This window comes from Vipera ursinii (genome assembly GCF_947247035.1).
Source record: "Vipera ursinii genome assembly, chromosome: Z".
Classification (NCBI taxonomy): Eukaryota; Metazoa; Chordata; class Lepidosauria; order Squamata; family Viperidae; genus Vipera; species Vipera ursinii.
The window spans coordinates 108,477,868-108,495,520 of NC_139517.1; the positions used below are offsets into that span (position 1 = coordinate 108,477,868).

The following is a 17,653-nucleotide window of genomic DNA, read 5'->3' on the forward strand; positions in this document are numbered from 1 at the left end:
AATGCAGTAGCCTTCATAGTCAATAAAAGAGTAGGAAAAGCAATCCTGGGATACAATCCCCAAAATGACAGAATGATCTCAGTTCGAATCCAAGGCAAACCATGCAATATCACAGTAGTCCATGTCTATGCCCCAACCACCAGTGCTGAAGAGGATGAAATTGACCGGTTCTATGAAGCCCTACAGCACCTTATAGAACTAACACCAAAAAATGATGTCCTTATCATCATGGGGGATTGGAATGCTAAAGTAGGAAGCCAAAAGATAACAGGAATAACAGGCAAGTTTGGCCTTGGAGTACAAAATGAAGCAGGGCATAGGTTGCTAGAATTTTGTCAAGAGAATACGATGGTCATAGCAAACACTCTTTTCCAACAACCCAAGAGACGGCTCTACACATGGACATTGCCAGACGGTCAACACAGAAATCTGATTGACTATGTGCTCTGCAGCCAAAGATGGAGAAGCTCTATACAGTCAGTAAAAACAAGACCAGGAGCTGACTGTGGCTCAGACCACGAGCTTCTCGTTGCAACGTTTAGGCTTAAACTGAAGAAAGTAGGGAAAAGCACTAGGCCATTCAGGTATGAACTATATCCCTGATGAATATACAGTAGAGGTGACAAATAGATTTAAGGAATTAGATCTGATAGACAGAGTGCCTGAAGAACTATGGACAGAGGTTCTCAACATTGTACAAGAGGTAGCAACTAAAACGATCCCAAAAAAGAAATGCAAGAAAGCAAAATGGCTTTCTGAGGAAGCTTTGCAAATAGCTGAGGAAAGGAGGGAAGCGAAAGGCAAGGGAGAAAAAGAAAGATACGTCTAACTGAATGCAGAATTCCAGAGAATAGCTAGAAGAGATAAGAATGCCTTCTTAAATGAACAGTGCAAAGAAATAGAAGAAAACAATAGAATAGGGAGGACTAGAGATCTCTTCAAAAAAATTGGAGAGATGAAGGGAACATTTCATGCAAAAATGGGCATGATAAAGGACCAAAATGGCAGGGACCTAACAGAGGCAGAAGAGATTAAGAAGAAGTGGCAAAATTACACAGAAGAACTATACAAGAATGTATAGTTACATTGTGATAATCACAATGAGGTGGTCACTGACCTCGAGCCAGACATCCTAGAATGTGAAGTAAAGTGGGCCTTAGAAAAGCTGAGCAACAACAAAGCTAGTAGAGGTGACAGTATTCCAGCTGAGCTATTCAAAATCTTAAAAGATGATGCAGTAAAAGTGCTACACTCAATTTGCCAGCAAATTTGGAAAACAACAGTGGCCACAGGATTGGAAAAGATCAGTTTACATTCCAATTCCAAAGAAAGGCAGTGCCAAAGAATGTTCAAACTATCGCACCATTGCACTCATTTCACATGCTATTTAAAGTTATGCTTAAAATTCTACAAGCTAGACTCCAGCAGTATGTGGATCGAGAACTACCAGAAGTACGGGCAGGATTTTAAAGAGGCAGAGGAACTAGAGATCAAATTGCCAACATATGCTGGATCATGGAGAAAGCTAGGGAGTTCCAGAAAAACATCTACTTCTGTTTCATTGACTATGCTAAAGCCTTTGATTGTGTGGATCACAGCAAACTGTGGCAAGTTCTTAAAGAGATGGGAGAAGAAGGAGAGTGCAAAAGTTGGGTTGAAACTTAACATTAAGAAAATCAAGATCATGGCATCCGGCCCTCTCAATTCTTGGCAAATAGATGGTGAAGAAATGGAGGTAGTGACAGATTTTATTTTCCTGGGCTCCAAGATCACCGCAGATGGGGTCTGTAGCCAAGAAATTAAAAGACACTTGCTCCTGGGGAGGAAAGCCATGGCAAATCTAGACAGCACACTAAAAAGCAGAGACATCACCCTGCCAACAAAAGTACGTATAGTCAGGGCTATGGTCTTCCCAGTTGCAATGTATCACAGTGAAAGTTGGACCATAAGAAAGGCTGAGCACCAAAGAATTGAAGCCTTTGAACTATGGTACTGGAGAAGACTCCTGTGAGTCCCTTGGGCTGCAAGGCGATCAAACAGGTCAGTCCTAGAGGAAATCAACCCTGACTGCTCTTTAGAAGGCCAGATCCTGAAGTTGAAACTCAAATACTTTGGCCACCTAATGAGAAGGAAGGAATAATTGGAGAAGAGCCTAATGCTGGGAAAGATTGAGGGCAAGAGAAGAAGGGGACGACAGAGAATGAGGTGGCTGGATGGAGTCACTGAAACAGTAGACGTGAGCTTAAATGGACTCCATAAGATTGTAGAGGACAGGAAGGCCTGGAGGAATGTTGTCCATGGGGTCGCGATGGGTCGGACATGACTTCACATCTAACAACAACAACAGCAACAACAATTCATAAGGAGATCCTGTGAAGGATGACGATGACAGCCAAGGAAGCTAAGGTGGTGTTCATGAGAGCTGGAAAAAAAAATGATTTGATTGCCTGGTTTCTTAGCAGTTGAAAATTTGGGATAGATAACTGGATGACAGAGAGAATATGAGTTTGCTAAGCTTTTTTTTAGAAATGTTTTTCTTCTTCAAAATATTATTTGTGCACATTACAAATTGCAATTGCAATTTTTGCCTACTGAGATAGGAAATACTATAGCCATGGTTTTTTCCCAACTTGGCAGCTTTAATATGCATGGATTTCAACTCCCAGAATTCCTAAGCCCAGAATTTCCCAGAATTTCCTAGTCAGCAGTGTCCTTGAATAATTTACTATCTCACTTTGGGCTATATGTTGATGCCTGCACTTGGAATGTTTCTTTCATTTTTATGAAGTAACAGGACCTATTCTGTCAGTATATTCAAATACATTTGGAAATACTGCTCTTGGTTATGAAAATGAGCATATTCTGCTGAATTCAGCAAGCATAAACCTGGTTTGCCTATTGCACTAAGCTATTGTTTTAACCATAGTTTATGGAATAAACCACTATACCCTGTACCCTGGTGCAATGCTTAGTGACTGCATGCAGCCATTTTAATTTGAACATTGTAGAGGGATAGAACGCACAACTTATTCTTATTCTGTTGCAAAGCTTGGTTCACTGTGTGATCCTTTATAGTCAACCATAGACACAAAATCACTCCGAATTGTTCAGCCTCATTTGAAAATTATCCATATTGTTGTTTGGTCACTCTAAATCTATATTACAAATCAATTGTGAATCATTTCCTTTTCTAAAGGACTATGGAGAATTGTCTCATTGATAAATATTCCTGAATTTGATCATAAAATGATAAATGTGTTTTTAAAAAAGAAAAAAGTGGAATTGTAATAATAAGGATAAGAAAAAGTGGATCAAAAGAATCATTGCAACAGAAGGAATATGGGGATTTGTCCAACAGGTGAGACCTTCTCTCTTCCAAAGCTTTGGAAACTCTAACATAGGTTATGGTGAGAAAAATAATGGGATGCCTAGGAGAAATCATGGCCTTAGTTAAGGTCAGGGTTGTCCACAAAGGGATCAATCAAGGCAAGATGTCAGCTGTGATTGCCCAATTGAAGATCTTCCTCTTTTTATGTACATACTGTATGATGCATGGAAAATGGGGTTTCAACTACTCTGTATGGTTGTATCTTGATTTTTTTTGATCCCCACTCCTAATTTCTATCCCAGGGGTAGGCAACCTTGGCTCTTTTATGACTTGTGGACTTCAACTCCCAGAATTCCGGAGCCAAACTAATTCCCTGTTTTCTCAGAGACACCTTCACTTGGATTGGAGGAACTAATGCCCCACAATGGCCAAGGAAATGGGAAAATACAAAAAAAGCATAGTTCCTTGAAAAACTTTAGCAGGGCTTCATGTTGTACTATCCCTGACCTGAAAAAGTATAATAGAAAACCATCATCATCACCATCATCATCATAAAGAAGTTAAATTGCTCCAGGACTTTAGAATTCAAACAAGCATCTGCCATGTAAACATTCCAGACTGAACCATAGTCAATAAGAAAGACAAAAAAGTCTAGCTAATAGACGTGACAGTACCTGGGGGCAGCAAACAGAAGAGAAAGAACTGGAGAAGACAACAAAATACAAAGACCTATAAATAGAAATAGAACAACTATGGCAAAAAAGCATAAATAGTTACAATAGTAATAGGTGCCTTGGGGGCAATTCTGAAACAACTGGAGCACTTGCTGAACATCATCAGCATTGACAAAATCACCATCAGTCAATTGCAAAAGATAGCTTTACTTGGAACAGCTTACATTCTTGGTGATACCTTTAACACCATCAAACATCAACATTTGCCTATCCCAAGTCATTGGGAAGAACTTGATATGTGGATAAAAATGCCAAATCCAGTCTAAACATGTGGCGGGCTTTGTAATAAACCAATAATAACCTGATTATCATCAGTGTAGAGTGATACCTCTATTCTACTTAATGTAGACTATTAACAAGAGTGCTTCTTACAAACTAAAGAGCTTGGCCATTTTCTACATTGATGTAGCAAAAGCAGCAAGCCATGAAGCAGCTTACTGTATTATGGTGGCAACAAAGCCCTTCCATTCTATTTTCACAGATGAAAATGGGCACACCCTTGTGTACTTGTAATAAACATATCCTTACACCAGGTTTTTTCCCCTTTTTTCTTGAACAGCTCCATCTCTTTCTCACATGCTGGTAAAGGCTTTTTCTTTTTTTGCTTCAGGTATTGATTTATTTTGCAAGCAATGTATCCTGTGCTGATTTAAAAGCAAAGAGATTTGTTCAGTTAAGGATGCATACTAGAAAAATGTAATTGGGCCTTATAATGTGTTATTAACAGTTCAAAATTGTCTTTAAAATCAGCTTCAGCAATAGCTGACAAGCAACTGTCTCTTATTTTCTTCCATTTATAAGAGAAGTGGAATTGCAATTAACTTTTTTTAATTTTTTTGGGGGGGAATATTGGAATTGTTTTCTGTAGATACATCCCACTATGCTTAATCTCTAAATTACCCTAAAATGCATCACCAGCTATGGTTCCAGTGCAAGGATACTACAGTGTAATATTATAACATTTTTGTGTTTTATATTCTGTTTATGTAGGATTAAATTGCATAATTCTTTCTTTCTTTCTTTCTTTCTTTCTTTCTTTCTTTCTTTCTTTCTTTCTTTCTTTCTTAATATATTTAATTGTAGGGATACCATTAATAACTTTCTAAAAGGCTCAGAACATTAAAAACTATACAGCATTTACGATCTTACTTTATTCTTCTGCATCCTGGAAATGAATCTCATTGCTGATTAATATAGATTAAAAGATGTGTCAGAAATAACTGGCCTCTCAAAGATTATAATGGCTGTATGCTGAATTGTGATAAGCTCATTTGCCTGATGTATCATTCCTGCCATGGTAAAAAGATGGAAAGACAGAAAAACAGCCTTCTATTCATGTAGAAATTGTGATAATGTTTTGCTGAGCTGAAAAGAGGGCTGACTTTTTGTGATTTGATGAAAGGCAAAAGAAGAATTGGCAGCATGCAGAATGACAGTGATTATATAGTTGTGTTATCTAAGTGTTCAGTAGGTGAACAAAGTAAGGCATTTTCACATTAAATGCCTAATGTATGAATATACCTATAATTATATTATATGTTGTGTCCAGGGTATACAGTATATAGGACTGGTGTTCATATGGATATATTTATATATATGTACACTACAGACAAAATATACATATGTCCCTCATTTGCAGAAATGATCCACCTTTTATTTTTTTAACATATTTTTAAATTTTTTAAGACCAGGGATATCTCAAGGGAACAGGCAAAAAAGTTAACATGACAGCCACAACAATGGATATTGTGGTTTTACATATTTGTGCAATGCATGTAAGATACACGTAAAACCCAAGATTTGCTTAGTTTTTCCATGCATTGCATGTGTGATGCTCATAAAAAACAGGCAGCTCTTTGACTGTAGCATGATGACTCCAATCTTGACTTTTCTGACCACATCTTTAGAACCCCAATGAAGACCAAGAAAATGGGGGTTACTTTTCAAAGGGGGAGGAGGTGTGCTAGAATTCCCTCACAGAGCCAAACAGTGGATAGGCACAATATTTTTCTCTAAATGGCCTATTTCAGGAAGAAAAGAAGGCCATCAGAGCAAAGGAAACTGTACATGAGAAGTGAATGAAGGCTGGAAGGAGAATAGTGACGCACAAGAAGTCAGAACAAGGAACGGAGAGTTAAAGTCTAGTAGTAAGACATGGGGTGGGATGTGAAGAGAGAGAAAAAATTGGTTCCTCCAAATTGTTCAGTACCATTTTCCACCCAACCAGCTTCCAGCAAGAGAAAACAAGATGGTACTCATCAAGCAGTCGGAACTATGAAAGATTTCTCACACTAGAAGTTAGCAATTCCCACCAAAAAGTTTTCATCCCACTTTACCTCTAAATCCTACAAATTAACAAGGACATATATTTTATCTTTTTATTATGCTAATTCATTTCCTTTTCACGCTGTTCTGTCAAATCACTGTGAGTGTTTAAATACAAAGCTCATGTAGATGTGAGACACTTTTTTATGTTAATATTAATGAACCGTGGAGATTCCACCTAACAAATTTGGTTTTCGAATTGACTAAGTGAATCAGAGCATTAGAGTTGTTCACCAGATAAATTGGAAGCAAAGAGGTTTCTTCCTTTAAATTTTTGCAAAATTCAAGAGAAAAGAACAATTCATCATTATACCATGCCACAGAAATCTTGTCTGGGTAATAATGTACTTTTCATTTGTTGCACTGAGGTCTTTTAAAAATCTCTTTTATCATTTTTTTTTACAAAAGAAAACTGAACCGCACTTGCTGAATTGCTGGCCTTGAGATGAACTACTACAATGTCTCCATAAAGGAAAATGGGTGTGTCTTTCATCTTTTCCCCCCTTGTCTGCCTTTCTTTCTTCTAGTGTATACCAATTAAAGGCCTGGGATTTGTGCTTGGAGCCTACTCATGCATTTGTAAGACTGGATTCTATAATCCCAAAATATTTTCAATGAACATCTTTCACAGTAAGTGCTTTTGCTTAAGTCTGCAAGAGAGAACACATTAATAATGTAAGATTCCCTTTTATCCTTGTCAGGGTTATGTACCCGACTATAACGTTCTGCAACTCAGGAATTATATAATCACTTAAGAAATTTTAGGCCTGTGGTTTGTCATCTGTGATGCTCTCTACAGTCTGTAAAACATATCCACTTTTGATTTGTAAAAGCTTTGCTCCTGGGCTGTTACAGTTTTCAGAACCAATATAAGGACAGCAGCTATTTTAAAATGCATATTAGTTGTCTTTTTGTTAATTTTACTCCTTCCCCTATATCAGTGTTTTTCAACCTCAGCAATTTTAAAATGGGTGGACTTCAACTGCCAGAATTCCCCAGCCAGCATCCTGGGAGTGGAAATCCACTCATCTTGAAATTGTTGTGGTTGAAAAATACTGTATTTCTCTATATAACAGCTGTATGAAATGTTTAAATGTATGCTTGGTCTACAATCTATAGAAATTACCACTGGTATTCCCAAATTCATGGATGTCTTTTAATCTGTTAAACTTATCTTTTCTTATATGTTTCTCTGAAAAGGGAAGCTTGCTCAGTCTCCCTCAAGCTAGTAGAATGAATAATTTAATCTGATCAGACAATCACGAGTGGTGTACAGAATTAAATGTAGCAAGAATCTTCCTTGTACTTTTTCATATTTGTACATAAATTATGCTCAGTTTACTCTCGGAGGCATCTACAGCAATGGCTACCTTTTTCAAAATTGTAAGCGTAAGTCCTTCTCCCTTTGAAAGTATGTTGTATCTTAAAATGTTAAGAGGTTGCAATCACTTGATTACCCCTATCACTTTAAAATTAGTGCATGTTGTTAACAATGCCCGTTTATTCTCATGATATATACTGCTCAAAAAATAAAGGGAACACAAGATAAGACACCCTACTATTAAATACAGTACATTGTGTTGTTTAAGTGTTCCCTTTATTTTTTTTTGAGCAGTATATAATTCTACCCCCAAAAAAGTTGTCTTGTTGGCTTCCATGTGTTGGCTTGCAATGGTACTATTAATACTTCTGAGCTCCCAATATCTCTAGGATCAATGTTTCTAAATTCTATCATAATTTGTCTCTCCAAACAAATGTTTCTTCATGATTTTTGCACAAGAAATGCTAGTAGTTCTTCAGTTCTTTAGTTCTTTAGCAAATCACATATGTAAGCACAAATCTGCCGCTATAAGTAATACATGAATTTGTTTACAAGTAAATATGAACACATATATCATAGATGTTAGATGTATAGGACTAGCACATCTGGACCACAAACATCCAAACAGCTACTTCTTAGAATTTATCTTGGCTTTCATACAGTAGTCATTTGGATTCTTACAACCCAATTATTGTAACTTTGTATTAGAGGCAGCAGCATCTGAAAGCTTGGAGGAAACCAGTGTCATGGTTTTTCCCTCCAGACCTCTTTCATCAAATTGTTGTTGTTCAGTCACTAAATTGTGTATGGCTGTTTGTGACCTCATGGACCATACCATACCAGCCCCTCACTAGTTTTCCTGAAGTTGCCCCTAATTCGTGGTCATTACATCAATGATACTATCTAACCATGTCATCCTCTGATGTCCCCTTCTTTTGCCTTCAGTCTTTCCCAACATCAGATCTTCTCCAATGATCTTCTTCTCCAACAAGCTAATGTAAAACATGCCTTCAATACAGAAGTTCTGCATTCTCTGGCAACCAATAGGGAATAATGGCCAGTGACACTAACTTGTGAGTGCAGAGAGGAATACAAGAATTGACAGAGAAGAGAACTGAAGCTACAGTATCTCTGTGTTCCAATTAGCCCATCAAGCCTTACAAATGGAAGTGCCAAGCAATATTTCTAATAATGGGGCAGAATAATTACAGAAAAAAATAGCGAACAAATAAAATTAGAAATGAGTTCGCAATATGTTCATAAACCTAGAATTTAAAAAGTATCCATATGCCAAATTCAAACTGGATTAAGCTTATTTTAGACTTGTTTCTTTCAAATTGTATTCACTAAAATTAGCATTCATGGTGACAATAAAAATCCAAAGTAAACATTAAATAAATGCTGGCACATGGATACTCACTTGCAAGAACATTGCACAGAACTTACATAGATTGTTGCTTCTGAGAAACTGGGTTGTTTTTTTTAATCAGGCTCTCAGTCTGCCAAACTGAATATATACTGTATATATATCTTTTCGGAGCCAAAAGGTAAGATAGCTCATATCAAGTGTCAAACCATGAAAGAAAAAGCCACAGGTTTAAAGTCAGTAATGTACCCTGTCACCTCTCTTGCTACATAAAACAAGGCTACTGATATCATTGAAATGAATGTACATTGAGCATTTTATAGTACAGCAATATTCAGTCATGACCGGAAGAGCTATTTTGCAAAGCTTGAGAAAAAGAAAAATGGATTTGGACAGAATAAAAAACAGTGCTTACAAGAGAAAATATCCTTGTCAAGAAAGAGAGAATAAAACATGGTGGCACCAAATAAGGTTGGGTGTAGAGAAATATTGGAGATAAGCAATACAATTTGATTAATAATTATTTAGAAATTGGCCCCCTTAATTTTCAGGGAGATTTAGCAAAACATTTAGGACTAAGAGGAGGAGTGAATGATGGTTATTTGCTAATTGGGCAGCATTTCTTAATTACAGCTTTAAGTCAGTCCCCAGGTGATTCAGTTGAGAAAGTGGGTTAGATGTGCTGTTTTCTAAAAACATGCATTTTACATTTCTACTTTAGTTCAGAAAGCTATTTGTGCCCAGCTCAAAAAGTAGAATTTGATTTTGCAACCTCCAGTGCTCTGTGAAATTTCCTCAGCACATTAGTTTGAAAAAAGATTGTTTATCTAACAGCCAGCTCTGCAAACCCAGCAAGGAATCTGAAAGTCAAGCTGTGTTCTTGCTTGCTCACCATCATTAATAATCAAGAGTTTGCCGGCCAAATGCCTCTACCACTTAAAATTTTGCCATCCTTCTGCTTTCTGTAAGGCTGCACAGTTGTAGGTCGAGGCAGAACTGGGAGGTAAAGTGGGCTGCCGAGATGGCAGGGCAGATGGAATTTTGTTTGCAATTCTGTTTCTCAGACTCATGCCAAAAAATAGACAAGTTGTTAATTTTTTGGAACTGCCTCCAAAGGCTCAGAAACCAACCAGTCGCAACTGGAGGTAGTGGGAAACTACCCTGCTTCTGAAACCTTTCAGGCAAAACCTTGGAGCAAAAGGCTTTAAATACTCTTAAAGGGCATTTAAAAATGATACAGATGTTAGCAGATAGATATCAAAATCATGTATGACAAGTAACCAGAATGAAAAGCAGGTAACCTGGATCATGAGCAAATATTTAGAGCATTTGATTTGTAAGCCAATGGCTAACAAGTTGCATGCTAAAGAGGTCTGCCCAAATTGATAGGTGCATATTATTCAGAAGTCATGGTCTTATACTTCATTAATAGATGAGGTCTGTGAATTCAATAACAATAATAATAATAAAGTTAGAAGGAACCTTGGAAATCTTCTAGTAGTCCAACCACTTGCTAGGCAGGAAAGCCTATACCATTTCAGACAAATGGTTATCCAGTCTCGTCTTAAAAACTTCCAGTGTTGGAGCATTCAAAACTTCTGGAGGCAAGTTGTTCCACTAATTGATTTTTATAACTGTCAGATTTCTCCTTAGTTCTAGGTTGCTTCTCTCCTTGATTAGTTTCCATCCGCTGCTTCTTGTCCTGCCTTCAGGTGCTTTGGAGAATAGCTTGACTCCTTTTTTGTGCCAACCCCTGAGATATTGGAACACTGCTATCATGTCATCCCTAGTCCTTCTCTTCATTAGACTAGACATTCCCAATTCCAGCAACCTTTATGTCCCCAATCATCTTTGTTGCTCTTCTCTGTACTCTTTCTAGAGTCTCAGCATCTTTTTTACATTGTGGTGACCAAAACTGGATGTAGTTGTTGGTTGTCTTGTTGAGTTTGAACATCCTGTATTTAATCTGTTGCCCTCAAGTTCCATTTTTATAGCAAATTTTATTATTTAAAACTTTGGACAAGGTGTTAACGGTCTGACAATCCTTCTTGTCTTACATAATTTTTGTGTTTTATATACATAAATACACTTTATGTACATATCATTTATATACAGTTATCCAATATTCAGTCTTATCAACCACCTTATTCTAGTAATATGTGAAATCAGCATCCTGTGTGTTTCTGTTGAGACCTTCCTTTCTGTTCCCACCATGAGTAAAACTTATTCCAGATTTTGTAGTAATCTGATTGGTCTTTATTTTTAATTTCCAAAGTTAACTTGCCCATTTCTGTGCACACCGAAATTTCATTTATCACTTCACTCTCGTCTGGTATTTCACTGTTTTTCCATTTCTGGGTGAACGTCATTCTCGCTGCTGTGATGATGTGTATCATTATATATAACTCTTCTTTGGTATGCTTCTCTGTTGTTATGCCTAGTAAGAAAAATTCTGGTCTATAATCTACACTCCGTCCTGATATTTCTTCTAACCATATCCGAATCCTTTGCCAATACTTTTGCATCTTATTACAGGACCACCAAACATGAAAATAAGTACCTAATTCTTCGGAACACTTCCAACAGCTAGGGGATATTGTCTTGTACATTTTGGCTAATCGTGCTGGGGGGAGATGCCACCGGTAAAACATTTTATATAAATTTTCTTTATAAACTGAGGCCAGCATTATCTTTTTATTTCTATCCCAGAGAGTTTGCCAAATATCAAAATCTATGCCATGTCCCAAATTTTTAGCCCATATCAGCATTGGTTCTTTAACTTGTTCCTCAAACATTTTGTACCCCAATAGCAAACTATACAATTTCATTATTTGTTTCTCATCTGGCCCTAATAAAATTTTATCCAATGCAGTTTCTTGAATATTATCCCCCACTCTTTATCTTTCCCATATCTTGTTTGTATCTGTAGGTAAGCCCACCATTCCAATTTTATCCCTTGTTGCTCTAGGGGGGCTTTCGCCCAGGTTCGCCTGGTGCGCCAGTTGCGGCCCTATCTAAGCCGGGATGACTTATGCACGGTCACTCACGCGCTCGTGACCTCTCGTCTGGACTATTGCAACGCTCTCTACATGGGGCTGCCCTTGAGGACCACCCGGAGGCTCCAACTGGTATAGAATGCAGCCACGAGAGTTGTATTGGGAGTCTCCCGATACTCCCATGTTACACCTCTGCTCTGTGAGCTGCATTGGTTGCCAGTTGTCTTCCGGGTGAGATTCAAGGTACTAGTAATGGTGTTTAAGGCCCTACATGGCAGGGGTCCGGAGTACCTTAGGGAACACCTGCTGCCGGCATCAACTTCCCTTCGCCCTGTACGTTCCCACAGAGAGGGCCTCCTCAGGGTGCCACCGATCAGAGAATGTCGATTGGTGGCCCCCAGGGGGAGATCCTTCTCTGTGGGCGCCCCGGAGCTATGGAATCAGTTACCGGTTGAGCTCCGGATGGCGCCCGATCTTCGCTCCTTTCGTCGCGATCTAAAAACATTCTTATTCGAACAAGCCGGCCTGGCCTGATGGGGGATTGGTGGGGTTTTTTATTGTTGTTTTTTATTGTTGTTTTAATATTGTATTTACTGTTTTTAGTGGGCATATATTTAATCCTTTTTTAACTTTTGTAACTTTGTATTTTTTATTCTTGCCCTGTTCACCACCCTGAGTCCTTCGGGAGAAGGGCGGTATATAAATATTATTAAATAAATAAATAAATAAAATAGTTCCTGTCTAGATTTCAATTCTCAATTTCATTCATAATATCTTTGTATGCAGTATTGTTTTCCAAATTAAACAAATTTGGGTAGACTATTGCTTCAAGGGTGGACAACCAGACTGGTACTTTAATGTAATTTTGTTTTCTAATTTTATTCCAAATTTTAAGTAACGCTTATCTAATCCAATGGTTTTGAAAATGTTGATATAGCCCTTGCTTCTCATTCCATAGGAATGCGTGCCAGCCTAATTGCAGATCATGGCCTTCTAGAGTTAATAATCTTTTATTCTTTAAAATTATCCATTCTCTAATCCAGGTGAATACCGCTGCATGATAATATGTTTCCCAGTCTGGTACTCCAAAACCCCCATTTTCTTTAACATCCTGTAGATGTTTCATTTTAATCCTTGGGTTTTTCCCTTGCCATATAAAATTTAATGTTAATTTGTTCAGGTTCCCAAAATTTTTTTGATCAAGTTGTATAGGAAGAGGAAGAGGATTTTAGGTAGTACATTCATTTTTATGACAGCAATTCTCCCTAACAATGAATGGCTCAAGTTTCCACATCTTTCCAGGTCTTCTTTTATTTGTTTCACTATTTTGTCATAATTGTCTTCTTTGATTGAAGTGCATCTAGCCATAATAGTAATTCCTAGATATTTTATCTTCTTAACTATTTGTATATCCATAATCCTAGCCAAGTTTTCTTTCTCTTTATTCGTCATATTTTTAACAATCATTTCAGTTTTACCCTTGTTTATTTTCAGCCCAGTGGCTTCTCCATATTTATCTAATTCTTCCAACAGTTTCGGTCCCAATTGTTGTGGATCCTCCATAATAAAGACCAAATTGTCCGCAAATGCTTGAAGTTTAAAATTTTCTTTTTTAATTTCTAATCCTTTTCTATGTGGTTCATTTCTAATTATCCTCGTTAGGACCTCTAGCGTCAGTATAAATAGTAATGGGGATAAAGGGCATCCTTGTCGTGTTCCTTTTTGTATTTGAAATTTCCTGGTTGTTTCCCCATTTATTATTATTTTAGCTTCCTGATTAGTATATATTGCCCTTATTATGTTTATAAATTTTTCACCCATATCCATATACCTAAGTTGTTGATATATAAATGGCCACTTAACATTATCAAAGGCCTTCTGGGCATCTAGGAATAATAATGCTATTTTTGTCCACTATGTATTTCGTAATATTCTAGCGTGTCCAATATTATCCTAATGTTGTGCTTAGTTTGTCTTTTGGCTAGAAATCCATTCTGGTCCACATGTATAAAATTATTTAAAAACCTTTTTAATCACTCAGGTATAATTGTTGTAAATATCTAACAGTCAGAATTAAGTAAAGATATTGGTCTATAGTTTTGAATTGATATATGGTCTGTGTTATCTTTTGGAATCAGGACAATATTCACCTCTGACCATGACTGGGGTTTTTGCTTCATCCAGGACCGCGTTAAACACATCCAATAAAGGTTGTCCTAAAATGTTTTGTTGTTCCTTATAAATTTCTATCAGGAGGCCGTCAGGACCCAATGTTTTATTATTTTTTTGTTTATTAATGGCCGTAATCACCTCTGACATCCTAATTTCTTCATTAAACATATTTTTAATTTCCTCCGTAACTTTTGGTAGTGTTGCTTTTTTTTGAAACATTCCTCCGCTTTCTCCTCATTTTCCTGGCTATCTTCCTTATATAATTTCTCATAAAATTCCTGGGCTATAATTTTTTTCTCCTCTTCTTGATAGTGTATTCTCCCTTTGTCATCTCGTAATTTACTAATTTACTAATTAGTAATTTAGTAATTTACTAATCCAACTTTTCTCCTTTTCTTTTTTCAATTTGTGTGCAAGCCATCGACCAGGTTTGTTTGCATTTTTGAAAAAGTTCTGTTTTATACGTCTTATCTGTTGTGCTAATATTTCTTTTTCTAAGACGTTAAGTTTACGTTTAATTAAGTCCATTTGTTGTTTTACATTCTTTTTTTGTGGTTCATGTTGGAGTATTGTTTCTAATCTTTTGTATTCCCCTTCTAACATTTTCTGTTGTTGTTTTTTCTCCTTATTCTTTTTAGCCATGTATGCTATAGCTACTCCTCTCATAATTGCCTTAGCTGTGTCCCAATGATTTTGGACAGAGGTGTCTTCGGCTTTATTTTCTTTAAAAAAGAAGTCCAATTCTCTCTCCATCTTTAATCTGAAGTCATCTTCTTTTAATATTGATCTTTGTATAGTCCATCTAGATGTTTTTTGGACCCTTTCCAGCTAAATTTCACAGGGTTGTGGTCTGCCCAGGTGCTTGTCTCTATACACACATCTTCGACTTCAGAGTTAATTTCCCTTGACATACACACCATGTCAATCCTAGACCACGAACTATGTCGATTAGAGTAGTATGTATACTGACTAGCCTCATGATTCCTTTCTCTCCATATGTCCTGGATGTTTAGATCTTTGGCCAATTTGAAAAAGGATCTTGGTAGTGTTCTTCTTTTCCTTTTCCTGGTCTTATTACCCTCGTAGTCCAAATTATTATCAATAATAGCATTGAAGTCTCCTAGCACACAGATCTCATTGTAGTCTATATCACATATCTTATTATGTAACGTTTTAAAAAACTGTTCTTGGTTTCCATTCAGGGCATATATTTCTACTATCACTACTTTCCTATGGTTTATTTCTACCTCAACTATCAATATTATACCTTCTCTATCTTTATAAATTTGTTTAGCTACCAATTTCTCATTCACATATAATACCACCCCCCTCTTTTTTGTTGATCTAATGATACAAATATATTTCCTAATTTTGGTTGATCTAACAGGTATTTCTGTTGTTCTTTTATATGAACTTCCTGAATTGCAATTATATCTAATTTTTGACGAATAAATTTATTAAAGGTTTTCCGTCTTTTCATTGGCGAGTTTAAACCATTAATATTCAGTGACAAAATCCTGCATTCTTCTCCCTTTATTTTACTTATATCTGGGTCTTGTGCTTCTCGTTGTGCGGATCTCTCTTGTTTCTTTGTCTCTGCCTTCATATTTCTCTGTAGTCTCTCCAGATTTATTTCCTCTATCCTCTGTTCCTAGTATCTTCCCTACTATAGCCATCTGTCTTGCATCCCTTTCTCTTATGTCCCCTCCATCTTGGCCTTCTACTTCATCTTCATTTTTAAAGTGGAGCTTATAAAAATCTTCTGCCTTGTCTATCGAGTCTAATCTATACCTTCTATCTTGCCACGTGACTAGAATGCCTTCTGGAGTTAGCCATCTAAAGTTCACATTATATCTAATCAATTTCGATGTCAAAAATTGGTAGCCTCGTCTCAAATCCCTCATTCTTTTAGGTATTTGTTTGAGAATTGTTATTTGTTGTCCTCCATAGTCTAGCGGCTCCTCTCTTGATCTATGTAGTAATTCATCCCGAGTCGATTTTTTAACCAATCTCACATGTACTTCTTTCGGAAGATTATGTCTCCTTGCAGTTAGTTTGGACCCTATATGTCTCATCAATTTCTGCCAACATTTCATCTTTTCCTATGCCTAATGCCTTCGACATTAAGTCCACCATCATGTCTGGCAGGTCTTCACCTTTTTCTCCCTTAACATTTTGAAAGCGCAGATAGTGGGCGGCTTTCTCTGCTTCCAGGAAGATCACTGTTGTTTCAAGTTCTCTGTTCGCCCGGATTAGTGTTTCACTTAAGTCCTCTACTTTCTTCTCCTCCTTCTCCATTCTTACTTCCATTTCCTGTAATCTTTGCTCTTTTTTTATTAATTGTTGTTGAATCCCCTCAAATTTACCATCAATCGCTTGTATTTTTTCCTTGAGCTCACCAGTATCATTTTTCACTTGAACTATCTCTTTCTTCATCTCTTCATGGTTCTTAGTCATTGCTTCTTGCATATTTTGCAGAAGGGCTTGTAAATCTTTAAAGGAATTTGACCTTTCCCTTTATAGCATGTCATCAATGGACTTCTGACTAGAAGGGCTTGAAGACATCCCTAACTCCTGCGGCACTGCCCTCTTTCCTGCACTGATCTTTGTTAAGTTTGGTATGCTTGTCATATTTAACCAGTCTTTTATAAAAAATACTCTTTATGGGGTATTTCTACCTTCTTTTCCCCCCTCTATCTCCCTCCACCACTACCTCCTTTTCTATTTCCTAATTCTGGGGAGATTTATCAAAATCAACAGCCACCCTGTCCTCTATCTCTAATCTGTTGTGGCTCTTATGATATTAATAAATTCAACCAAACCCCTAAGACATTGCTCAATTAATACCACTTGTTACAAATAGTTAATTCCTTTAACCTTAAATAAACCTTTATCAATATATCAATTAAATTAAATTTAATATATAGCAGCACAACTCACCAGCTCAGTTCTAAGGCTGGCAGCTGAGACCAGCCCATCCACTCAAAACACACCCCCACCCAATCAGAACACACTTACTCCCCCACCCAATCAGAGCACACCACCCACAGAACACACCCCCTCTGGCAGTTTAAAAAAGAGGAACAAACAGCCACATGCTTCTCCCAGAAGAAGGAAGCAGAAGCCACCAGCCTGATGATGACGGATGGGATTCCGTCGAAACGTCGCCCCTACACCTTTAGTTCTACGTGGGGAAAAACCCGAATAACCAAAGATGCATATATATATATATATATATATATATATATATATATATATATATATATATATATATATATATATATATATAATTGATTATTTCAATTCTATCCATTCTAGCAATCAACAATTGCAGCAATATAATTATTTCACGAATATAGCAAGCAGTCAGTCTATATTTATATTTATATTTATGTGTCTTTTTATCTATAT

At 37.0% G+C, this 17,653-nt stretch overlaps 1 protein-coding gene across 1 annotated transcript in view; it reads left to right on the plus strand.

Annotated features, from left to right (window-relative positions):
- GPR158 (G protein-coupled receptor 158) overlaps positions 1–17,653 on the plus strand; it is a gene marked incomplete at both ends in the record, with an annotated part of 172,116 nt that overhangs the window by 88,072 nt on the left and 66,391 nt on the right. Inside the window, 1 exon segment of the mRNA XM_083378725.1 lies at positions 6,915–7,017. Within this exon segment, the coding sequence (XP_083234851.1) occupies positions 6,915–7,017 (103 nt within the window).